Raw genomic sequence first — 26,862 nt, 5'->3', positions numbered from 1 at the left:
AGTCACCAACAGCTACACTTACTCTTCTCTTGTCCTCTCCACATCTGCCCCTCAAGACTATTACTAAAAGAGGATTTTTTTTTTTTTTTTTAAAAAGAGGATTTTAGGAGTCAGCCTTAGGCACACAATGATTTCAGTGGCAATCAGTTGAGAACTTCTAGCAGTTTCTCAAATTTGAGTAATATACTTAACTTTTCAAAGGTGGAAATGCTCTAGGCACTGTCTCCCCAAATATTCACTTAATTTTTATTATAATGTTCCTTAATACTTAAATAATACAGACATAAAACTAAGTAAGTATAAACTATTTATGCTCAAGGTACTTATAAAGTCATAAAACCAAATATTTTTATTTATAAGTTAAATATAAAACTATAAAACCAGTAAAATTTACAATGACATTATTTGAATATGATGAACATTACTGTTTTGCCTAAACTAAATCTTTGCTCACTTCATGAATATGGTACTAACAGGAAACAGCCACAGTCCTTTTGAGTTTAGCATTCCTATAGCAACTAGTATTGGTAAAAACTGAATTCTCTCACCAATTTCCTTTATTCAAACCACTACAAACTACTGCCTGCTGTTGCCATCATAGTACTATTTGGCTTTCACCTGACATATACATAGTAAGTCTCTCCCTGTTCTTTTCTCATTAGGCCATGACAATCACAGTAGAATTAGTGTTATTCAGTGCCAACACAATTTTAAGTTGAAACACAAAGCTCGTTCCAAAAACTGAGCAGCTATGAGACAGAACATCAGATGATCCAGACAGACCTATCATTCTTTTTTTAGATTACTGAAATGAAAATTTTAAAATTCTTGCAGACAGTTCAAAGTCTAGCCCATCCCCACAATTTACTCTAGCAAACACCTAAAATCTTTTAATAGAAAGCAGTGTTAGCCACTTCACAATCAAAAATAAAAGCTAAAATAGTTGAAGAATGTCTTATTAAATCACAAATTGTTTTAACTTTGAAAAAATCCTCAACTTCACATGTAATAGAGAAATGCATATCAACTTTATATTAAGAGATTATTTCTCACCTATCAAATTGGCAAAATGAAAAAATGTGACAACACAGTTCTACTGATTAGGCCATAGGGGAAAAGAATTCATTCATCACTTACCAATTCTTGTAACCTAAGAAATCCAGGTAAAAGATATGCTTCCATATCTCTTAGATACTCTGCTTTATCAAGAACCTTATGAAAAAAAAAAAGCAGTGTCAAAATTGATTTTAAAAGCCCTTTAGCAAAACACTTACATAATATAATGCAAAATTATCTGAACTTCCCATGTCAAAAAAAATGGAACTTATGAATTAATTTTTTAAACAGTATTTACATTTGTGGAAGACATTTCAAATAGGTCAAATAAGTTAAAAAATGAACTACTAACAACGTTTCAACCCAGATTTTAGAGAATGGGTCATAGTTATACTAAAATAGGTTTGTTTTAAAGATATACCATCAAAAAGATAATGAATGAAGATGCTCTAAGGACCTTTTCTTATAGGTATACAAGAAATAAAACTATGTGCATTTTTAATTACATTTAGTAAAAGATAAATGTCTACCACGTACCAATAATTACAAAGCTTTCTGACCTGAGAGATAGAAGAAAATTCTGAATTTCATCATATAAAACTTTTCTTGCTTGAACTTTGTAACTCGATACTAAACCCTGTTTAACTAGAAAACCGACCATGTTAAGATTAAATTTTTTTTTTTTTTTTTTTTTTTTTGCGGTACGCGGGCCTCTCACTGTTGCAGCCTCTCCCGTTGCAGAGCACAGGCTCCGGACACGCAGGCTCAGCGGCCATGGCTCATGGGCCCAGCCGCTCCGTGGCATGTGGGGTCTTCCCGGACCGGGGCACGAACCCGCGTCCCCTGCATCAGCAGGCGGACTCTCAACCACTGCGCCACCAGGGAAGCCCCAAGAAAGATTAAATTTTTGTTCAGTGTTATGATAATGCTACTGGGATTATGTTGCAAATTATAATCATTTAAATTAGGAATAAAATTCAAATGCAGGGAATATATTATTTCCCTGAATAGTCCAAATTGTTTTTTATCTGTTTTATTGATTAATAGATAGCTTGAAACAATGTATGAGAGTAATCAACTTAAGATATTTCATTCCTAATTCATTTAGACAAAATAAAGCTAAAATTATTTACCACTAAAAAGATACAAATTAGTTTCTCCACTATGTATTCTCAATTGCAATTTTCCCATCAATTTCCATTTTAAAACTCTCTAATACATGACACAGATTAATTCAAATAAACTGGCCCATTTGTATGCCCATTTTAATGCAAAACACAAAGCTGAAGCAATAAGTTAATAGTTCATTCTTCTGACTGGATACAATTAACCAACTGTAATTAATGGTTTTATGGTATTTTAATAAATGATCCTTCTTCAAAAGCAATTATCAGTGCCCGCTTCAGCAGCACATATGCTAAAATTGGAACGATACAGAGAAGATAAGCATGGCCCCTGTGCAAGGGTGACACGCAAATTCGTGAAGCGTTCCATATTTTTGCTAATTCACTTTGTTATACAGCAGAAACTAACACACCATTGTAAAGCAATTATACCCCAATAAAGATGTTAAAAAAAGCAATTATCAAATAACTAATATTCAAAGAAGTTAAAATTTTAATTCAGATTCAAACATTTAAAAAATAATTTACCTGAAGGTATTCTAATAGACTTGATTTGTAAGCTTGTTTACTGACTAGAAAACATTCTCAGACATCTTTCTGCATTATTTCCTAAGAGCTGAAACTCACCAATTCATATATTAGCTAGCTGAACGTTCTACGATTTACTCTAAATAATGTTCTATGCTAAACACCTGCAAACTTTTCCACCCTAATGTTTAGTCATCTAACAAATAACTTATTGAATGCCTACTTTGATCCATTGGGCCTGAAAAGTGAGTTGGGTCCTACTTATTCCTCATGGCTCTTTGCAGAAAATTGATTCTCCCTCTTCCCTAAAGACACAACTTTGAAACTCTACTTGTTGGAATCATCCAACACTCTGGGGTCATTCCTCCTTGGTCTTTAAATATTATAGCTTCTGACTATCACATCTCTAATATAACTCCTGTAGTTTTGGATATTTCAAAATCCACATAAATGACCTCCTTCTGATATGGTAGACTCATTTCCTTAAATCCCTCTCTCCACCAGTGATCTTGTTGCCTACGCTACCCAGTGAAAGATCAACTTATTTCCTACATCACTGGTTTCTGAAGTGTAGTCTGTGGCCCCCTGTGAGGTGAGGGCAGGGGGGTGTGCTGTTTCTGATACTCTTTCAGGAAGTTGGTGAGGTCAAAACTATTTTCATAATAATACTAAAAATTTATATGCCTTTCTCATCATGGTGACATTTGCACTAATGGTGCAAAAGCAATGGTGGGTTAAACTAGAGTCATCTTAGCATAAATCAAGGTAACAGTGCCAAACTATACTAGTAGTTATTAATTCTTCACTATGTACTTGCTCTGAAGAAAAAAAATTAGACTTTTGCTTCTAAGATGGAGTAGATGCACTTTTTCCTCTTCCTCCTAAGTAAAACTAAGAATCTTGAGTATTACATATAAAACAAATGGGGCTCTGAAAGGTGGAAAGGAGGAGGCAGACCAGCTAGGGACCTCAGGGCCAGAAGAATGACAACTCACTTCAGAGGGTGAATTGTCTAAGTTGTCTTTTTGCCTCACATATCCCATTTGTCGAGCTGAAGAAGCCGGCAACACAGGAAGGCCAAGCAGCACAGACCAAAAGAGCCCCAACCAAAACCTTACCTTCTCTAGCCAAAGGACCAGGAAAGGGGCAGCTTAGAGAAACTTCCAGGACTATGCACTCTCCAAGTTTTCTTTATAGAGGACATCAGTACATCACTGATTTCTTGTCTCCTCATTTCTTTTTTTGTTTTTGTTTTTGTTTTGCGGTACGCGGGCCTCTCACTGCTGTGGCCTCTCCCACCGCGGAGCACAGGCTCCGACGCGCAGGCTCAGCGGCCATGGCTCACGGGCCCAGCCGCTCCGCGGCATGTGGGATCCTCCCAGACCGGGGTACGAACCTGTGTCCCCTGCATCGGCAGGCGGATTCTCAACCACTGCGCCACCAGGGAAGCCCTTGTCTCCTCATTTCTTCATCCCCTAAACACTGGAGCACCAGAATACTCGGTCACTGGCCTCACCTCTTTTCTAACTCACTCACTCTCTAGGTGACCTAATCCTGTCTCACAGCTTTAAGTACTACTACTGTATGCTCAGAAGTCCAAAATGGTATCTCCACGTTGGACCTCTCTTGACCTCAGACTCAAGCATCCAAGTGCCAACTCAACATCTCTACTTGGACTTAACATGCCCCAAACCAAATTCCTCATCACTCCTTCTCCCCCAGCAAGACCCCACCTGCTGCAGTTTTCCCCACTCAGATAATGACAACCTTATCCCCTCAAGCACACAAAAACTTTTTTTTTGAGTCATGCTTGACTTCTTTCTTTCTCTCCTCCTCCACACTCAATCAGAAAATTCTGTCAACCCTACCTTCAAAATATATCCAGTCCATATCTTACCATATCCATTGCTACTACCCCGGTCTAAGCCAACATGTTGTTTGCCTAGATTAATACAAATGCTTCATAACTAGTTGTATTAGTTTCCTAGGGCTACCATAACAAAGTACCACAAACAGGGTGGCTTAACCAACAGAAATTTATTATCTCACAGTTCTGGAAGCTAAAAGTCCAAGATCAAGTTATTAGCAGGGCCATGCTTCCCATGAAGGTTCTAGAGAAGGACCTGTATCAGGTCCCTCTCCTAGCTCCTGGTAATCCCCTGCCTTGTGGCAGCGTAACTCCAATCTTCATGTGCCATTTTCTCTATGTGCGTGTCTGTCTCTAAATTTCTTCTTTTTATTAGGACATCAGTCATACTGGATGAGGGGCCCAATCTACTCTAGTATGACCTCAACTTAACTAATTAGAACTGCAACGACCCCATTTACAAATAAGGTCATATTCTGAGGTAGTAGGGGTTAGAATTTCAACATACGAATTTTTGGAGGAAACAAATCAACCCATAACACTAGCCTGCACTAGTGTACTCTTGTACTCTTCGTCTGATTCTCAAATGAAGAATCAAATGTACCTGTACCCTTCATTTGATTCTCAACATTACCCCTCTCCCCCTTACTTAAACTATATTCCAGCCAAAATGGCCTCCTTCATATTCTTTGAATACACAGGCATGCTCCAGTCTCCTCTGTATGCTCATGTAAATCTCTTTGCTTGGAATACTCTTTTTTCAGATATTTTCATGACTTGCCCCTCGCTTCCTTCAGGTTTCAGCTCAGTTATCATCATCTCAGTGAGATCTTCTCTGCCTTCCCCACTTAGAAATAACTAGCCTCCCCCGCCCAGGGGATTCTCCCTTACTCTAATGTACCACATCTGACATACTACATATTAACTTGCTTACTACCTATCTTCCTCAATTAGAGGAATTAGCCACAAGTGGGCAGACACTATTTTGTCTCTGTTCCATCTCCAGTATCTAAAATAGTGCCTGGCACATAAGAAGTACTCAGTAAATATTTGCATAAATAAATGAACAAAATTAAAATGTGGAAGGAACTGTTTTATACATTTAAGGAGATGCAAGAATGCATGAGATGTGGTCCCTTCAGTGAGTATAAACTTAGCCATTATGAGAAGGTATTATATTAAATTTTAATTTCAATTCCAGAGATAATCATTTTTTAAAATAAGGTTAAGGTGTTATAAAATTTCACTAATGTAAAACACGTTATATATTTTCAGTTGTCTGCTAGTTATTTTCACATTGATGTAACAACTAAAACTTAAACTTAGCCAACCTAAAATTAAACAATTCATCTTTCCCAGACCTGCCCCATATATAATTGACAAGTTTGACCTTTGCTGTCTCTTCCATTTGTTCTTTTCTGCATCTTCTAACCCAACTCTAGCCCAGGCCCAAATTTCCTCTAATGGAAACAGTTACAAGAGCCTCAAAACCATCTAGCCTATGTCTTTCAATCCCCTCAAATTCACCTATTCAACATGCCTTCATAGCAGTCTTCCTAAAGCATGTTTGTTGCTCTAGTCTTCACTATGTCCTTGCCTCTCGCTGCCTAAGAAATGAAATAAAGCTCGTTAGTATGGTTTTCAAGACACTCCCTGATCTACCCCCACCCACCTTTCTACTCTTCTTTCTCTTCCTTCATACTTTAAACCCACTAAGACCAGGCTATTTGGCATTCCCTGGCCTCCATTCCCATCTGTATGCCTTTGCCTAATTCCCTCCACAGGAAATTCCTCTTTTTCAGTGTCTTCCTAATGATACCCGAATCATTCTTTTGGATCTATCTCAAATGTTACCACCTTATGAAGCCGTACCAGATGTGCCTGAATCAGTGCTTTGCATATCATGGTTATTACTAATCACATTCTATATGTAGTCATATGTGAGTACGTCATAGCTTTTCTACTAAACTGAAGCTCCCTTTAGATAAGAACTACATCTACAGACTCATAGATAAGAGAACAAACTAGTGGTCACCAGTGGGGAGAGGGAAGGAAGGAGGGGCAACATAAGGGTAGGGGATTAAGAGGTACAAACTACTACCTATAAAATAAATGAGCTACAAGGATACATTGTACAGCACAGAGAATATAGCCAATATTTTATAATAGCTATAAATGGAGTATAACCTTTAAAAATTGTGAATCACTATGCTGTACACCTGAAATTTATCTAATGTTGTACATCAACTATACATACCTCAATTAAAAAACTATACCTCAATTAAAAAAAGAAATGTATCTAAAACATTTTTATGTTGCATAAGCACCTTGTACAATGCACTGTACATAAGTCTCAAAAGAAAAACATGGAAATTGATCTAATAAATCAGTTTTCAAATAAGAGATGATACTTACAATATATACAGTCTGATCCTTGAGACTTTCAGCTTTGGTTATTTGTTTAAATAAGCGAACGAAGTCATTAAATGTTTCACAGGTTATTTGAGTAGAACATTCACCCTCTGAAGAACTAAGATGATTCAGTTTGTTTAAAATTTGTTCCAAAAGCAGCCTCAAGGTAAAGCATTCAACACAATTCACAAAGACATGTGGAAGCTGAAAACAAAAACCAAAAAAGTGTAAATAGAAAACACATATCCACAACAAGGGCTCTGCTGGATATCCGCCATTTGCCCTTCTAAATCTATACCCCACCATTCTCCAAACTGCTCTGTGCCCCAGAAGGCTGACCACTACAGACTGCATCGCCCAGACTCATTTTCTAGCTCTTGCTGGATTCAGCCAAAGGGAAGAACCAGGAGACAGAAGCAAAGTGGTAAGAGAAAGAAGGTGAATATTCATTCCCTTGACTCCCACCCCCATCCCACAGCTTGACAGTGGCTGCATCTTCTACCAAAGGCAACAGCTCGAGTTGGGCAGCCTCTCATCAAAGGCTACACCTCTTGCTGGGGCCTGATTACAGCTCCTTCCTGTGCCATTCAGGTCTGAGAGAGGTAAAGGCTCTCAGCACATCACCATCCCTTATTGGTTCCCTTAACATTTCTTCAACCTTTGTAAAATATTATAGTCCCTCCATTAAACACACTTTAATTATTTGAGTTTTCATTTGTTTCCTACAGGGATTGAAAGCAAACCTGTATTTCCCGCTAAAGAATTCTTACAAAGAAACCGAAGAACATGTGAATGTTAAAATTCTTAGTGGGAATTTCTTACTTATAATTTTAAAATAATATTTTTAATCATGGACACACCTAAACCAAAAAAACATTTTTAAGAGTTAAAAACCAGAGTAATCCCCCTATAAGGACTTACAACTAGCTCTTCATTTAGAGAACTAACAAAATGGAGGTAATTCCAGAAGTAACAAGGAAAAAAAAGATTTATAAATATAGTCTGTTCTCAAAATGAAATCACAAAAGCAGTACTGATCACTCACAGGAAGACAGCGTGTGGCATCTGGCACAAATAATGGAACCTATAACTATTTTTAGCGACATTCTATAAATCTCACCCAATAAAGAGGCTTTTCTTTCTCAGAGTAGCAGTGTAACTAAGGCTACATTATAGTTACTTAGGCACAATTTCACCAGCATTTTTTGACCTTCTTTACCCCCACTCCTTTATGAACTACAGTCCACAATAGCTCTGTTAAGACTGTCTTGTTTGCTGCTACCTGTGTGCTATCTATGACCTTTAATGGCAGCATACTCTAAATGTCTCTTTGTGTACCTATACCAAAAGTGGTGATAATCATCATTACAATGTTTAAGCAGCAACAAAAATCAAGATACATTAAAAAATGAAATACAGCCCTTAAATATGGAACTTCCATATTCAGTTTTCATACTTTTATTCAATATAGATATTTTTGGACACTTCATGCAGGGAGTTCCAAATGCAAATGCCTGAGCGGGGACCTTGTACACTCAGGTTCTGAAGCCTGGTATGAACCTCAGGCATCTGTATTTTAAAATGCACAGGCAAACTTCAGGATCAAAGGCTAAAATCCCTAAGTTGATATATGCCAAGAACTGTGCTGGGAATAATCTCAAGAAACAGTTTCAAGCCAGGGAAACACAAACATTTATCACAGCTGAAAGGGATAAATATTAACGACAGAATTAAGCACAGAGTGCTGAGGCTGCACAACAGAGGGGCATCTAACACCGCCTAGAGAGTCAAAAAAGGCTACCCAAAGTGTAAACACAAGAAAACGTAGCAAAATAAATAAGCATTTGCCAAATAATAGGGTAGAAGAGTTGGAGTGAATGAGTACAAGAAAGCCATTCCAAGCAGTATGTGCCAAGGGTTGAAAGTAAGAGACAGCAAGAACTGTAAAATAGTTCAGTATGCCACACAAAACACACATACTCTGAGCTAGAGTTAGAACCGGGGGTAGCAAACTACAGCCTTTGGGTTAGCAATCTGTTTTGATATATACAGCCATGCCCATTTAGACAGATACTGTCCATGGCTGCTTCCACACTAAGGAGGAGTTGAGTGGTTGTAATATAAAGTACCTGGCCCGCAAGCCTAAAATATTTACTATCTGGCCCATAAGAAAAAGCTTGCCCATCCCTGGCTTAGGATATGAAAGAGGGTGTGGCAATAATCACGAACAATAGCAGCTAAACTTTATTGAGTGCTTACTATATACTAAGTATTGTGGTAAGCACTTTTCATGTATTAACTCACTGAATTCTCACAATGTCAAATGTCACTATTAGCCCTACTTTTCAGATGCGAAAGCACTACAGGGTGAACCCAGAAGAAGAACATGAGTCTGCCAGACTCTATCTCAAATTCTTAGGCATTACGTTAAGAAAGATAAACTGAACTCAGCTCATGAAGGGTCTTATATATCAGGCAAAACACCCGAACCTTTTCCTAAATATCTGATTTAAGATTTTCATGGACTAGCTCCAGGGTGGAGAACAGGCTGCACTTAGGAAACTGTTGTGGAAATAAATGAAAGAAATAATGGTAAATGAAACTCAAGTAGCAGCAATGGCTATGATTCAAGCTACATGGAGTCAAGACATTAATGATACAGAATCAACAGGATGTGTTTACTGTTCAATTTACTAAGAGAGTGAGGATAAAGAAAGAGTAAAGAGCAAGTTTAGACAACTGTGTGAATGGTGAAATTCACTGTTAGAGGCAATATGGGAAAAATGGCAGGGTAAAGGTGACATATTTAGTTTTGTACTTGTGGAGATTCAGACTTATCACTATCAATATTTCAAATATGTACAATAATGGAGAAGAAACAGATTTTAGTATTTCTAAAGAATGTATTATTATGTGTGTTTTCCCCCAAATATTATCATCCAATGAAAGTTAGAGAGAGTAATTTGGCTCAACTTAAAAAGTACATTCTAACATCAAGGCTCAAGTTATTTAACAATGCCTTCTGAAGCTTACAGTCTTTAAAGGTCTTCAACAAAAAGTTGGTCAGAAATGTTTTATGTAGAAGATATTCCTTCAGAGAAAGGTAAACTAAATATCTCCCAGATCCCTTCTATTTCTAGGAGTCTATGAATAAAAATCAATTAACACTGAGTTTGGGATATTCTTACCTCTAAAGTTTTCAACAAAGTTTGTGTTACATAGGTCTTTCCACTGGCAGTATGTCCATAAATAAAAATGGATGGAAAGCTGAAATGATGTCTCTAGCAGAGAAAAGACAAATATCAGTCTGCACATACAAAACAGAAAATAAACATTCATCAATTTGTGACAAACTTTTCCATGATAAAGTACATTATTCAATCCAAATGATTTCAACAGTGAGCATTTAGTGGATTCATCATTATACCTCAAACCTACTTGAATTCAACTCTACTCTTTCTCAAAATTTCTGGAAAATCACATTTGGCCTATCTATTATATATATTACTATACATATATATATTCAACCCTTTTTATTATTATACAGGTTTATATATATAAATGTTTGTATTTTCAAATTTGAGAGATTTAACAGATTTTTCAAGAATGATTTTGACCATACTTCATTTTTTTCTTAACCCTTTTTTATAGAATCTAAGCCCACAGGCTGCAACTTCAGTCTACATTCTAAAGCTTTTAAACTAAGCATATGTAAACACAGGACTAGAAAGAATTTCAAGAGTCCTCTGTTCTAAGGAAAACTTACAGGATACTTCTGAATTATGCTTACTACATTTACCTTGGCCTAAATGTATACATTTCATCATTGTTTTCAATGATCAAATCTACACAGCATATATTTCAAAATACATATTCCCGAGATTCTCCTGAAGTACATTATGAGTCAGCAGCCTAGAGAAAAGTAAAAATTGTCAAACACCCCTATATTGGTCTGGTCAATACTACAAATATGTTTCATTCATTCAATGAACATTAATTAGACAGCTGCTAAATGCTGAAAACCATAATGCACTAAAGAGTACAGAAATCAGAGATAAAACCTGCTTTGGAGGAATTCACATACACTTAAAAAATAATTATAAGAAAACTGGATGATGCAATTTCCGTGAAAAAGTAGTCTCTATGATCATCATCTACCACTACAATAGTACAGTTGACGCTTGAACAACACAGGTTTTGAACTGCTTGAGTTCATCTATACATGGATTTTTTTCAATAAACATATTCAAAACAATTCTGGAGATCTGCAACAATTTGAAAAAACTCACAGATGAACCACCTTGCCTAAACACATAGGAAAAATTAAGTATGCCATGAAGCGTAAAATATATGTAGATAATAGTATATCCTTACAAAGGCATAAGGTGAATGATATTTAATATAAAATTAATGTGTTAGTTTTCTGTTTTATAACTTTGCTCCCAAAGGATTACATTACCATACATACCATATGGTATGTCTGTGCCTCCCAGCCTCTCCCCTCTTTCTCTCCCTCTCCCTTCCTCCCTTCTTCCTACCCCTCCTTGCTTCCTATAATTGGAGAAACTGTGTATTAGCCTATCATCACAGGTAAGTGATTTTTCAAAAAATGTAACCATGTGTTTACAATACTGTATTATGAATATGACTGGAATACTGTACACCATGAAACTTTATAAGGGTTCATTCATTAGTATATAGGTAGGCTACCATGAAGGAATTCTATCCATAACAGAAGGCTACCATAAAGCAATCATATCACTGCTTCTTTGTTATCAATGTATGAATCATTATACCTGTAAATAGATATGAATTTCTTTTTCACATTCTTTTCATTTTTAATGTCTAGTTAGTAATACGTATAACAAGCCCAGTGTTTTGTATTATTAAGACAATACTGATGTAGATATTGACAGACGATTCATCTTATAAACAATGTAAACAGTATTGATAAATACAGTATAGTACTATAAATTAGTTCTCTTCCTTATGATTTTCTTAATAACATTTCATTTCCTCTAGCTTACTTTATTGTAAGAATACAGAATATAATATATATAACATACAAAATATGTGTTAATTGACTATTTATCGGTAAGGCTATTAGCAGTTAAGTTTGGGGTGAGTCAAAAGTTACACACTGATTTTCAACTCCACAGGGGGTCAGCACCCCCAATTGCCACATTGTTCAAAGGCCAACTGTAGTCATAAACATTTATTACATTCTAGCCACCAAGTTACAAATTTCCTTTTAGCAAGACAAATCAGGAACTCAAATTTATACAGGAAAATACTTTCTAATGGCAAATGCCTATGGCAAGAGCAGCCCAACAGATTAAAAATGGATGTTTCATACAGGGATTCTTTTCTTAAGTTTATATATAACACTCTTGTAAATTAACTAGCTCAAAAATTCTGTAACAAGAATTAAACGCATGCTTGCTGAGCATCTCTGCTAATACAATACTATATTTCACCTTGAAAGAGAAGCACAAGATATCCTTCAGGACACTTTTCCAAGCTACACTAAAACTCTCCTTTCCTGGAATCCCGCCACACTTATCTGCATCCATTATTTGGTGCTTAATAATATTCCACCTTACATCATCTTTTCTACTGTTAACTAGAACTGTATTGAACTCTTGCACTGTTATTTAACCTTTCACCTTCATAAACCTAACATAAACTGTAATAAGCCAGGATCGGGCACAGTGCCTGGAACAGAGAAGGTGCTTACTAAATATTTATTTGCTGAATACATAAATGAATCTGCTAAGAAATATGAACCAGTTTTTTATAGATCTTTGCATCTCCTACATGCACAGCACCTTACAGAAAAGTGCTATTAAAATTGTTAAATATGACTTCTTCCTGTGATTTACACCAAATTGATATCACTCATCTCTATTTGCCAACATTCATTTTCAGGAGGACCACTTCTGTTTGTAGTGATCTGGGTTTGTCTACTCCAGGGAAGGAATGCAACAACTAAGAAAATGTTTCAGTGATAATATTGATAACTACAATTAAAAGCATTATAACTGGGCTTCCCTGGTGGTGCAGTGGTTTAGGATCCGCCTGCCAATGCAGGGAATACGGGTTCAAGCCCTGGTCCAGGAAGATCCCACATGCTGCGGAGCAACTAAGTGGCCCGTGTGCCACAACTACTGAGCCTGTGCTCTAGAGCCCTCGTGCCACAGCTACTGAAGCCCACGCACCTAGAGCCCCTGCTCTGCAACAAGAGAAGCCACCGCAATGAGAAGCCCCTCACGGTAACGAAGAGTAGCCCCCGCTCACCGCAACTAGAGAAAGCCCGCGCACAGCAACGAAGACCCAACGCAGCCAAAAATAAATAAAGTTAAAAAAAAAAGACCCAATGCCTTTAAAAAAAAAAAAATCTGATATTAAAAAAAAAAAAGCGTTATAACTAGAATACTGACTGAGGGTGCAGTCCCTGACCTTAGTTCCCTAACTAATGTGCCCCTTTAGAAGGAGGGTGGTACTTTTCCACTAATACTTCACAGGCCACCCCAGACTGCCACCCAGGTAGTTGGATGAAAGCAGTACTTATGAAAGCAAACCAGAGGTGTGAGGGAAGAACGTGAGTGTGACCCTAAACTCTCATTTACTCTCCTTACAGATGAAATCCAAGTGTGATCAATTCCAAGTCTAATTAATGAGTCTGAAGCAAAAGGCTCACTAAAGGCCACCAGAATATAATCAAAAACAGATGAAGTATGGAATTGATGAATGCTACCTCCTATGGAAAGGACTCCGCAGCAGTGTTCATCCAGAGGAAACATTTAACCTCTTCTCTTAGGCATCACCTGATAGTCAAGAAGCCTAGACTAGACCTCTTCTGTGCTTTAACAACGCTGGAAAAGCCGCTGAAGTTTTAAACCTGAAGCACCGCGTTGGCCCTCACAGGTCTTGACAACTACCCATCCACACAGGACTTACACTAACTACCTCACTGAAACGTGGGGACTCACTTTGGAATAAGTAACACTGGGCAAACACATCTGTTGTATAAAATCCTGTTCAGCTGGGGTAAGAAGCAACTTCGAGTTGCTCTGGACTAACACCCTCTCAAAACCGTGGCGTGCGTAAAATATCACGTCCTGGGCCAACGAGCCCTAGTGCAGGCCGGTCCTTCCCGTGCAGTTTAAGAGACCGCTCACAAATTACTTTGGGTGAGGAGTGGGAGAGACCTATAACACCCCCTACCTCAACGCAAAAGACGGTCTACGGCCCCTCAATCAGAATTAAAATTTAAAAATTGGAACATGTCGCAAGACCACGGAATTGTTTGCCTCCGGGATTTGGAAGAGAAAAGATAGCTGGACTACAATACCTCTCCAAACAGGGACTGCAAGGTGGACACTTGGGACTCGCGACAAAGCACCGTGTTTTCCAGGTGAGGCATGCTGGCGGGTACCAAAGCACAGAGCTGCCCGCGGCGCGCTCCGCGTCCACAGCCGCAGCCTCACCCACGCTCGGGTCTCCGCGCTCCCGCCGGAAACCGGATTCTCGGGCTTGTGGGAGGAGCCAGCGTGGCCGTGCGTCCGCGTGACGTCAGCGCGCAAGAGGAGCGTCGGACCCGCCCTAGTCTTCCACAGCCTGAAGCGGTAGGGCTCTGAGCGCCGTAGAGGGCTTTCTGGAACCCGCTTTGTGGGGGTTGGGCGTCTCGGGCTGCGGCCTTTGACACCCAAAGGTCGAGAGGGGGATGCAGGGATGGGCGAACAGAGAAAGCGCTTGAAGGGGCTAAGGGGGCCCTGTGGGCTCCACTAAGTCGAGAATCTGTGGGTTCGGCTTTCCCGCCTAAAGGTCCCAAATTTAGAAACTGTGAGTGCTGGGGAGCTTTGTCGTGTAGCCCCACCCAGGAGGGGGAGGCGGTCGTGGAGCCGAGGCCCGCCTCCTTACAGGGGCCTGAGGAAAGCGGGCTCAGATAACCAATATTCTCAAAAGCTGCGGGTTTTTTTCCTGAGGAGGGTGTGGAAAATTGGCGTCCGGTGCAAAAAAAAGACTGATGGAGTCGAGCAAACAACTTGGAATTACTAGTCTTGCTCCAAGCCTGAAAACAGATCTGGAAATGCCTCTCCCTCCTAATGGGAGGAAGTTCTAGTGTCAGTTTCTGAGGGCAACAAGAGTGAAAAATAATGCTACCTTTAGCATAAGGCTTTCCGTTTATTTTTTCGCGGAACGCGTGCTAGAAACCAGACGCTAGAAGATTCTGGAAATAAACAGATACAGGAGTAGACAGAAATGTATGGTGAAAAGAGGGTTTGGGATCCTGAAGCTGCTGGGTTGGGGCCATTGACTCAACAGAGAGACCTTGGAAGAATCATTGAAACATTCATTTTGAACTTTAACTTCTTTATCTATAAAAGAGAGATAGTAATAGCTGGGTTATTGCTAGGGATAAAAGATTATATACTTAGTGCCTGATGTACATAGATTTAAGTCATGGATATCAGAATCTTGTATTTGTGATAGCCAAAAGGATCTTTTGGTAATCGTGGTCTCCTATAACTTATCCGCTAGTCAAAATCATATATTGAAAGCAATTCAACTGCAATTGCCTAAGTAAGAAAGAATTATAAAGGGTACGATGGCACCATCCATCAAATCTTTTAGTGTTTCTTCCTAAGGGAAGCTAGCCCTTGACCACCCTCTCAAGACGGGGTTATACATTCCCATAACACTGTATTTTTATAGCATTCAACAAAATTATAAGTAAATTATCTAAATGTTAGTCTCTGTCTCTAGCTGCTTTGTGAGAGCGGGAAACCTTGTCTTCTTCACAGCTCCATTTTCAGTGTATACTATACTGGCTGGTACATACCTAATAAGCAGTCAGTAAGTAATTATTGACCTGAGAGGAAGTGCCTTACTGCCTGGACAGGTGTAGGGAAGTTTCTCAGAGGAGGGAACTGGGATGCTGAGACTTAAGAATAAGGGTTCCGGGCTTCCCTGCTGGCGCAGTGGTTGAGAGTCCCCCTGCCGATGCTCCACAACGGGGGAGAACAAAAAGACAAGCTAAAGACATAAAAGGGACAAGTAGGCAATCATATGCCAGGGACTGGCAAGTAATTTTTAAGAATAAACCTAGAGTGGCAGGAGGTCAGGCTGGGGCAAGTGTATGTTATGCTAAGAGGATTGGACCTTGTATAGGCCACAGGGAGCCAATGAAGAATTTTAGGCAAGCAAATGACAAGACTTGACTTTTAGGATGTTCCTTTTGGCTACAGCATGGAAAATAGAATCAATTTGACTTGTTAAAAAAACTATTGCAAAGTTCTAAACAATAAATGATAATGTCCTAAACTAAATCAATGGGAAACAAGGTGACAGGGAATGGCAATTAAGGTTTATTAAACATAATGTGGCAGGCACTGTGATAGATACATTATCCCATTTAAACTTTGCAGTATAATAGATTTGCAAATAGAAAAAGTAGCTGAAATTTATCTTACAAGTAGTGTATACTTGAACCTAGGTTTGCTTCACTCCAAAGTCCTAAATCTTTCTACTACATCATACTGGGAAGAAGCTGAATCTGAGAGAGATTTAGAAGTACATTTAGTAGAAATCAGTGGCTGCTTAAATGAGATGGAGGGGGAAGTCTCTGAGAGTAACGTTTAGGTTTCTGATTTAGCTGATTTTCGGCTTTGCCAGTAATAAAATCAAAAATAGGAGCAGGCTTATAGATTTGGTGATATCTATACAGGATTTAGTTTTATCTTTAGGACCAAGGTGAGTTTCTCACATTAAATTTGAAGTGTCTACAGGATAACCAGATAGGTCCAGTGGAAATAGAATCTGAAGCTCCCAAAGAGAGTGGCCTAGAGAAGGAGATACAGAAGTTATCACCACATAGGTAGTTGAGCCAGTCCTCTGGATAAGATTACACACAGAGAATACATGTTTGTTACACATTAAACCTGCAAATAATCCTTAAAAAAAATGTAATAGTAGTAGATGAAAGTTGGTGCTCAAGTACTGTAAATTATTTTTTCCACAGAAAGAATGTGTCTTCAAAAAATATCCCAATAGTAAAAAGCTCACTGAAATCCTTTACAGCATATTTAATAGCTGTAGTTTGGGACCAGTTGTATTAGAACTCAAGTTTTAGTTGATGGAAAAAATCAAGAGAACCTACAATCACAAGTAGATTGTTTCACTAGGTTTTCCACTTATCGGAATTAGTTTTATAAAACAAAAATTTGGGTAATACATATAGCGCTAGTTTAAGGAGTATGAGAAAATAATGTGGGAACGGTTTCCTACAGAAAAGAAAAAGTGAACACATCACAAGCCATGCATCACCAATAGTTATGCACGAGGGATGTTTTAAAGAGTGCTGAAAATTGCCAAGTCTATCAATATGAAACATAAGGAGCAAAAAGTATAGTTTTTATATGTTAAAAGGGTCTTTAACCATAATTTTAATCTTTTAAAGTTAAAACATTAAGCAAATAACATGAAACAACAGGAAAATTTATTTTTTATAACAAAGCTCAAATAACTTGTTTATAAGTGTTTATGAGCCAAAAAAAGTAACCTAACTTTACTATCTTTATTTTTAATTTTTTTAACAATACCTCTGTGCTCTTTTAATCTTTGGTTACTTATTCTGTAGTTTTTAACTTAATGATTTGTTTACTAAACAAACATAGAAGCTTTAATCCTAAAATACTCGGTGATAAAATGGGCTTTCAAGTTAATTGTTTTTCAATGCCATTTTGAAAGTCTGGTTTACATTGTGATGTACTGGCATTCCAGGACTAATAAAATATAAATTGTTTAAAAAGTAATCAAACAGAAAGAAAATCTTTAATAATGGTTGTGGAACTTAGTCATGGCATCAGATAAACTAGCCGTAAACCCAAATATAGATGGAAAATTTCAAGAAAATTTTATTATAGCAAATTAATCTAATTCTATGAAAGTAATTCCGGTTCATCCCCCTGCTCAAATCCTTCTCATTTCCCCTGCCAGCCAGATCCTCACAATGTACAAGACCCCATAAAACCTGCTCCCCACCTCACCCTTTACTTTGCTCACCTCATGTTTTGCTTCTCCTCCTTAAGCTTGCTCTCTTTCAGCCACACTGGCCTCCTTGCATTCTCTGGACTATGCTGGGCATGCTCCAGCTTCTTGTGACTCTGCTCTTGCTATTCCTCCTGAAATCCTTTTCTCAATCTTAATTCGCATGGCTCACTCCTGATCTCCTTTAATCTCTGCTCAAATGTCACCTTACTAAAGGAGCCTTCTTTGACCACTTAAGTCTGTGCTGTCCCCCATTCCCCTTTTTTTCTTTATTTTGATTCACAATACTTATTCACAGTACTTATCATCTACATATTTTACTTGTTATTGTCAATCTCTCACACTAAAATGTAAGGCCTGTCAGGAGCTCTATCAAAAAAAGTTCCTGGTGCGCAGTAGGCGCTCAATAAATATTTATTGAATTAATTAATGACTTCATTTATCCCAAATGACTAGCACGAGCTCTGATACAGAGTACATGTTTAACCACATTTGGTTAATTAAATGAATTACTAAGAAAAAACTACTGAAAAATTAAAACACCAAAAAAACCCCCAAAAGTTCTAGTTTTAGTTGCAATGATGATTGTTTTCTGTGTCTTTCTGGCATCCCACCCTTATTCAGCGGTCTGATTATTGTAGTTTTAGCCACTTTGAAGACTACCCTAAACCCAAAAGAAAGAATGAAATGGTTGTTGTGCAAAAAATAAATAAGCATATAAATAAATTGGGTTAAAATCCAGGCAGTTTACTCTGAAATGAAGTTAATTTTAGGTCTTTTGGACATTTAAGGAAGTTTGAATGTGAAGGACCAGCATGGTCTTTAGAAATTGGATAGTATATCCTCAGTACCATGTTAGACATTTGTGAAAGTCCCCCCAGGTGGATGAGGACATTGTTTAGGGTATTATCTGAAAATAAACCAAATATTGACTTTTTTCTAAAGTAAACATATTTTAATAACATATAAATACTGATTAAATAATAATTACCTATGTTCACATATTCATATTAGGAGAAAACATGAAGTAGATCTGAAAGCAATGTCATACTTGGGCAGATTGCTGTGTTATTTTATGTACCTTCTCTAACCTTAACTCTAATTCAATCTAAGCATGATGTCCACCTTTCCTGCTCCCTCCATTTACCACCTGTGATAGGCAGAATAATGGCTTCCCAAAGATAGCCATGCCCTAATTCCAGGACGTGTGAATATGTTAGATTACATGGCAAAGGGGAATTAGGTTGCAGATGGGAGGAGGTTATCAGCTGACTGTGAGATGGGGAGATTAGACAGTACTTATCTAGGTGGGCCCAGTGCAATTACAGGCATCATTTCTAGTGAAAGAGAGAGGCAGAAGAAGAACCAGAGAAATGGCAGTGTGAGACTTGGTCTGACCTTGCTGGCTTAGAAGTGAGAGGAATGGGGACAGGAACCAAGGAATGCAGGCAGCCTCTAGAAGCTGGAAAAGGGAAAGAAATGGATTCTTCCCCAGAGCTTGCAGAAAGGAATGCAGCCCTGCTGAAACCTCGAAATGAGTGAGACTCGTTTCAGACTTCTGACCTCCAGAACTCTAAGAAAATAAGTTTGTGTTGTTTTAAGCGACTAAGTGTGTGGTGATTTGTTATAGCAGCAAAAGAAAACCCTACCTATTACATGAGAGTTCATTCTGATCTTTTTGCTAGGATAAAAATTTATATGTACTCCAATGATTAGTACATTTGGCCCTCTGGATCTGCAGGTTCCACATCCGTGTATTCAACCAAGCTCAGATTGAAAATATTCAAAAAAAAAAAAAATTTCAGAAATCTCCAAAAAGCAAAACTTGACTTTTCCAGTCTCTGGCAGCTATTTACACAGCGTTTACATTGTATTAGATATTATAAGTAATCTAGAGGTAATTCAAAATATATGGGATGTGCATCGGTTATATGCAAATACCATGCCATTTTATATAAGAGACTTGAGCATCTGTGGAACTAATCCCATGAATTCTGACGGACTACTGTACTCGTATTGATTAGTTTCCATAGTAATCATGTTTGGAAACAACCCAGGGATATTACGTGACTAAAGTGGATACTTCTCTCTTTCATCAAAAGTGAGGGCCATAATACAATATACTCTGAAGTATAATAACTTTTTTATTGCATCAAAATTATGGAACAACTCTATTAAAATTACACCAAATATAAAATGCAAAAAATGGTGGAAATTCAAGGAAGAGTTGACAAATCCACTACTACAGCAGGAGATTTCAACAGAGTCTCTGTAAATTACTGTCAGGTTAAGAAGACAAAAATTATAAGGATATAGGAGATTTGAAAAAAAACATAATTAACAGGCTTGATTTACCACATAGACACCTTTCTAAGCACATGCAGACCATTTACTTAAGTTGACCACCATGTACACGGGTATAAAACAAGTCTAAACAAATTTTAAAGGATTGGTATCATAAAAATCATATTTCTCATTATAATGCAATCAAAATAGATGTCAGTACTTAAAAGATAAAAAATTCATAGGTTTGAGAATTCAAAAACATGCTTTTAAATAAAGTTGAAGAAATATCATATTTTTAAAAATATTTAATACTGAGTGATAACAAAAATAGCACATGTCAAAACTTGTAGAACGCAGTGAAAGCTGTACTAAGAGGGAAATGGAGGCTTAAAAGCTGGAAATTAATGCTGAATTCAACTTAACTAGTAAGACTTAAGAATAAACAAAAAGTGTAGGAAGAAGGAGAAATAAGGATAAAAACAAAACTTATAAAATAGGCAACAAATATCAAATAGGGAGAATCAATAAAGCCAAAAGTTTGGTTTTCAAAAAAGTTAACATACCAGAGGTACAAATTAATAATAAGTGGGAAAGTTTTCATAAATAAATATACAGCTAAAATTACAAAGAGAATACTATCGACAAACTTTATGCTAATAAATTTAGTTCTATGGTCTGAATGTTTGTGTCCCCCTGCCCACACCCCATCACCAAATTCATGTGTTGAAATCCGAATGCCCAATGTGATGGTGTTAGGAGGTGGGGCCTTTGGGAGATGCTTAGGGCATGAGGGTGGAGCCCTCCTTTTGGGCTTAGTGCTCTAATAAAAGAGGCTCCACAGAGATCTGCAGCTCCTTCCTGTGCACCTGCAATTCCGAGATGGTCTCTCTACACATTCTTGCCTCTCCCCCAGAGACAGAGTGCTGCTTTTTGTGACTTGGTACTTGCTTGTCTGCCTGGAGGATGGTGGAGTATCCTCTGTTGTCCGTTTCTGCTTCAGGCTTAGGTGGGCCATGAACCTCAGGAGTGGTTTTTTTCTCAATAAAACTGTCCTCCTCCCCATAGCAGCTAAACTCTGTGGTGTGTCTTTGGGGAATCTTGTGTGGGAGAGTATTTCCTGCTCCATTTCTAGGAGTAGAGGGGTTTTCCTTTCATTCTTCTCCAGCTGTAGTTTTAGCTTTTCACATGCACCGTGAAGGTGACAGCGTTTGCTGCCTTTCTTCCAAAGGCTTAAAACTTTTGTTTTATACAGAACAAGGGTCCAGGCAGTGCTCTTTTTCAGTTCCTAATGCCCAACATTTCTCAAAGTTCATTTCCCAAAGGAGAGGTGACCACTTCCTTTCCTCTAGACTTGCACCTCCAAGGGAGGCTTTCTCTGCTCTGCCCCCCATCTTCCTGGTGGGCATCCAGTAGGGAGGGGTCTGTGGAGATGAGCCTGTGAGTGAGTGTGAGCTCCCCTTGTGTCTGTGGCTCTACGTTAGTCACAGTCGGCCTTTAACAAATTATTTAAAATTTTAGCTGAATGTTTTTGCCTGCTTGTATGACACCTATCTTACCCCCACCTCCTATTTTGCCACAGGTGAGTCAGGGCTCCCATCCCATCTCTCCTTGGAGGAGCCTGTCTTTCCTGTTGCCAGGCTACTTGGTTTCCCTGTGATCTTAGCTCTCTGATGGGTTACAGAAAAATTATTTTTTTAGTTTATCCTGCTTTTTTTGTTGTTAGGGTCTTTCCATATATTATGCTCTTTCCATAATTTTACAGTCTAGATAGTATAGTGGAACTCAACTAGTTATTTTTAAAATCCAAGCTCATGTATGTTCTCTCATCTCATTTTCCTTTTAACTCACTCTTTCTGCCCTTGGTTTGAACCTTCCATCTGAAAGCACTTTCATCATTGACTTAGGCTGTGTTTTCTAGGAAACCAAATCTAACACATCTGCCTATCTTAAGTGCAAGCCCCAATGCTATGAAACTCCCCCAATTTTCTCAACAAAATTTTCTAATCTCTCAAGTCTCACAGGATTTATCATTTACACTTGTTACAGCCCCTAAAACTCTCAATCTTGTATTATGAATATTTGTGCCTATGGTTTTTCAGGCACCAATTGGATGAAAATACCCAGATTCATTTATTAATTCCTTCATTCATTAGTCTAGCATTTATTGAGGACCTATCATGCCAGAGTTCTGGGGGAATGAAGTGTGACCAAAAGAGACATTGTACCCATCCTTGTGAAAATTGGAATCTAGCAGGGAAGACAGGCAGTGAAGATGTATTGATTTGGCCAAAAAGTTCCTTTGGGTTTTTTTTTTTTTTTTTCCTTTGGGTTTTAAGTAAAAAGACACATTTTTCATTTTCACCAAGAACTTTATTGAACAACGTATTCATGGTTTTGTTCCACTACCTTCTGCCAGTTTTCAGGCAACTTCATAATTCCATCTTCCCAAAACTTTTTTCTTTAAATTAATTAATTAATTAATTTTTAGCTGCATTGGGTCTTCATTGCCGCGCATGGGCTTTCTAGTTGCAGCGAGCAGGGGCTACTTTTCATTGCAGTTCACAGGCTTCTCATTGCAGTGGCTTCTCTTTCTTGCGGAGCACGGGCTCTAGGTACACGGGCTTCAGTAGTCGTGGCATGCAGGCTCAGTAGTTGTGGCACACGGGCTTAGCTGCTCCGCAGCATGTGGGATCTTTCTGGACCAGGGCTCGAACCTGTGTCCGCTGCACTGGCAGGTGGATTCCTAACCACTGTGCCACCAGGGAAGTCCCTTCCCAAAACTTTTTATCTTTTTGAGCAAAGAACTGTTCCAGGTGCCTTTTACAGTCTTCCAGGGAATTGAAAGTTTTTCAATTAAGAGAATTTTGTAAAGACCAAAATAAATGGAAATCCGAATCCATTGTCCGGTGAATATGGAGGATGAATCAGAACTTCCCAGCAAAGCTGTAAGAGTTTTTGCCTGGTCATCAAAGAAACATGTGGTCTTGCGTTATCCTGATGGAAGATTATGCTTTTTCTGTTGACTAACTCCGGACGCTTTTTTTCAAGTGCTGCTTTCAGTTCGTCACACTGGGAGCAGTACTTTGCTCAATTGTTTGGTTTTCCGGAAGGACCTCTTAATAGAGAACTCCCTTCCGATCTCGCCATATATACAAGACCACCTTCTTCGGAAGACTGGCCTTTGGTGTGGTTGGTGGTGGTTCATTTAACTTGCCCCACATTCTCTCCCGTTCCACATTATTGTACAGTATCTACTTTTCATGGCCCATCACAATTAAAAAAAAAAAAAAAAGAACGTTTTCATCACTTTTAAGTAGAGAATCGCATGCAGAAATACCGTCAAGAAGGTTTTTTTCGCTTAACTTATGTGGAACCCAAACATCAAAGCAATTAACATAATAACCAAGCTGGTGCAAATGATTTTCAATACTTCATTTGGATACTTTGAGTACGTCAGTTATCTCCCACGTGGTACAACGTTGATTGTTCTCAATTAATGTCTCAGTTTGATGGCTATCAACTTCAAGTGGTCTACCAGACCGTGGAGCATCATCCAGCGAGAAATCTCCAGCAAGAAACTTCTCAAACCACTTCTGACACATTCGATCAGTCATAGCACCTTCTCCGTACACTGTACAACTCTTTTCCTTCTCCGTATACTGCACAACTCTTTTTTTTGCGTTTCAGTTGCGTTTTTACCTTTCTTAAAATAATAAATCATAATATGCCAAAAATGTTGCTTTTTTCTTCCATCTTCAATATTAAAATGGCTACACACACAAAAAAAAATAAATAAAAATGGTTACACAAAAGTTCACCAATTTTGATAAGTTTTTTTAAAATGCACACTGTCACATGACAGCTGTCACAATACAATCTAAGAAAATTGTTTTGAATGAAGTTAAAGACAACTAAGCTCAAGTAGAGCCATCTTATGGAAAAAACGGACGATCTTTTTGGCCAACACAATAATTAGGTTACTGCGTGCTACAAATGCCCTCTTATTAAATAACAATATTAATATAAATACTTACAAAATGAATAAATGAGTAGTTGAATAAATGTGTTAGTAATAACCCCTTCTCCACAATTTTTTCCCTCTTCTTTATATTACATTTAGCCTAAAATATAATGTTTCTTATGGTTCCTGTCACATTATTGAGAATTTCACTGTATATAGCCCCAGGGAATATATTTCACAAAACTTTTTCTTTGATAAATGGTCAAAAAGTACCTCTTTTTAAGTGTTGGGTTTTCATTACAGGACCACAGTTTTCAGTGCTTCATACTCTCTGAGAGCTACTAACATATATTAGAAGCCTTTTTTAATGTTCCACTGAACAGGACCAATATTTTGAAATTCACATTTACTCAGATTCATTTCAATGACATAATTTGAAAAATTATGCCACAAAGGAGAAAGAAAGTAATAAGGATATGTAATGAAACTATATTCAAAAGTAATTTATGTCATGAAATATAAGAAAATCCAATATCAGTGTGAAATTAAATCAATATTAAATTGAAAAAGCAATTCAGTTACTTTTCCACTGCAATAGCCAGATCCGTTATTTTTACATTACTTTTTTTTAAACTTTCAATATTGCATTTCTGAGGAAAATTTATTGGATAGGCTAATTTAACACTTCTGAAAAGACATTATATTCACTTTTACTAGTGAATATTCATGATTACATTCTTATTCACAAGGCAAATAATGAAGCATAGGCTCTAGAGTTAAACAGACTTGAGTTGGCATCTTGGCTCCAACACTTGTTAACTTGACCTTAGGCATATTACTTTTCTAAGCCTTTTTTTCTCTCATCTGTAAAGTGGGGGGAAATAAAACCTACCTTACAAGGTTGACATCTCTGTATCTCCAGGATGAGTTGATTCCCCACTCATATTGAATTTCCCCAACAGCCTGACTGTCCTTCATTACAATGCAAGCACCACAATGTAAGGCAGAGATATTGCTGTCTTTGTTCAATACGGTGATATCTCCAGCTCCTAGAATAATGACTAGCATGTATAAGGTGCTCAGCTAGTATGTATCAATTAAATGCATGTGATGTGTTTAACACAGTGCCAAGCACATGGAAAATACCCAATAAATATCATTATGACTGTAATTATCTTGTTGATTAATTAGCCTGACCAAAACCACATTTATCTTTCCCTGCTGCTCCCACAGTTGTTCCATCTCAGTAAATCAGCATTACATTTTTTTGGTTGCTTAGGCCAACAATTTTGAAGTCATATTTATTTTTCTTTTTTCTTAATACCTCACAAATCCATCATAAATCTTGGCTCTATCTTCAAAATATTGTTGGGAGTCACTCCTCCATGGGTCTCTCAAATTTCTGCATGTCTTATGAGCAAGACACTGACTGCCCTTTTTTCAGGACTATCTCCCCTAGGATGTTTAGCCAGTAAACAGCTTTGGAAGATATAGTGTCGCTCTCTGGAGCAAAGGGGCAGCCAAGCTTTCTGTCCAGTATGATAAAGATAATATCTCTCTCAGGAGTAAAGTGCAGGCATGTTTACTACTCATTATAAAAGATCCAGGTTCCCCAAGCTCAGGGTTCCCTTTCATGTAACAAAACCCACTGCATGGGTCGGTGGATATTGGGGCTTGGGCCACTCACACAAAAATGCTGTGATTAGGACATAGCATCAAAAATGCACATCATGGAAGGCTTCCTAGAGAAAATGACATGATATAAATGCTGAAATATAAGTAGGAGTTAGCCAGGGGGATTAGAAGAACGTGTAAAGGTCCAGTGCTAGAAAGAGCATGAAAACATTAGAAAAGCCGCAGATGTTTCAGCAGAGCCAGAGTGTTGTGTACAAGGTAGAGAGAAGGAAATGGAGGAGGAAGGCTAGGGGAGCACATAAAAATAATTTGAAGAGGTAAGAGTGTCCTGGGTATAAAAGGTCATGTATGCCATAACATGGAGTTTAGACATAATCTTGACGATTATAGGGAACCATTGAAGGATTTTGAGCCTGGATCTTTGCATCTTGGCAAAGTGGCAACAGTGGCAGCAGTATTGAGAACATTAAACAGGCAAGACTGGAAACACAGAGACCTTTTAAATCTCTGATTTAATAAACTGGCTTAGAGTTTTTGCGAAATTTAAATAGGGAATGGCAGAAGCAGGGTCAGATAAAGATTCAAATCTTGCAAAAGTTGTGATGTTTTCAAGTTTCCCCCTGTGTACTTCAAAGAAAAGCTATATTAAACCATAAAAATATTTGCAAGGAAATTCAGTTATGTTCTGATATTGTCTTATGTTGAATATAATCTTTTTTTGATATATCAAATATTTTTTCTAATTTTTTTCCTTTTAAAAAATATTCCAGGGCTTCCCTGGTGGCACAGTGGTTGAGAGTCTGCCTGCCGATGCAGGGGACACGGGTTTGTGCCCCGGTCTGGGAAGATCCCACGTGCCGCGGAGCGGCTGGGCCCGTGAGCCATGGCCGCTGAGCCTGCGCGTCCAAAGCCTGTGCTCCGCAACGGGAGAGGCCACAACA

The 26,862-nt window shown here is 38.1% G+C and overlaps 1 protein-coding gene and 1 non-coding gene across 3 annotated transcripts in view; one reads left to right on the top strand and one right to left on the bottom strand.

Annotated features, from left to right (window-relative positions):
• ORC5 (origin recognition complex subunit 5) overlaps positions 1–14,576 on the bottom strand; it is a 75,088-nt gene extending 60,512 nt beyond the window's left edge. The window contains exons 1-4 of one of the 2 annotated variants that reach the window (XR_003795302.1): positions 14,342–14,493; positions 10,176–10,268; positions 6,991–7,191; positions 1,138–1,212 (exon numbers count right to left, since the gene is read on the bottom strand). Coding sequence is in view for 1 of the 2 variants with exons in the window: in XM_029234016.1 (XP_029089849.1) it covers positions 1,138–1,212; positions 6,991–7,191; positions 10,176–10,268; positions 14,342–14,413 (441 nt within the window). In the remaining variant the exon portion in view is untranslated. Of the gene's footprint in view, positions 1–1,137; positions 1,213–6,990; positions 7,192–10,175; positions 10,269–14,341 lie in introns of both variants that reach the window. The other variant, XM_029234016.1, reaches the window with a different exon arrangement.
• On the top strand, positions 2,450–2,556 carry LOC114902173. Its single transcript, XR_003795398.1, has one exon. It is a non-coding gene; the product is annotated as a U6 spliceosomal RNA (small nuclear RNA).
• Positions 14,577–26,862: the final 12,286 nt, after the last annotated feature.

The sequence above is a fragment of the Monodon monoceros genome, unplaced genomic scaffold (genome assembly GCF_005190385.1).
Source record: "Monodon monoceros isolate NGI ecotype Baffin Bay Population unplaced genomic scaffold, NGI_Narwhal_1 Super_Scaffold_2, whole genome shotgun sequence".
NCBI lineage: Eukaryota > Metazoa > Chordata > Mammalia > Artiodactyla > Monodontidae > Monodon > Monodon monoceros.
Note: the sequence above shows the minus strand (reverse complement) of the source record. Positions and strands in the feature narration are given on the sequence as shown.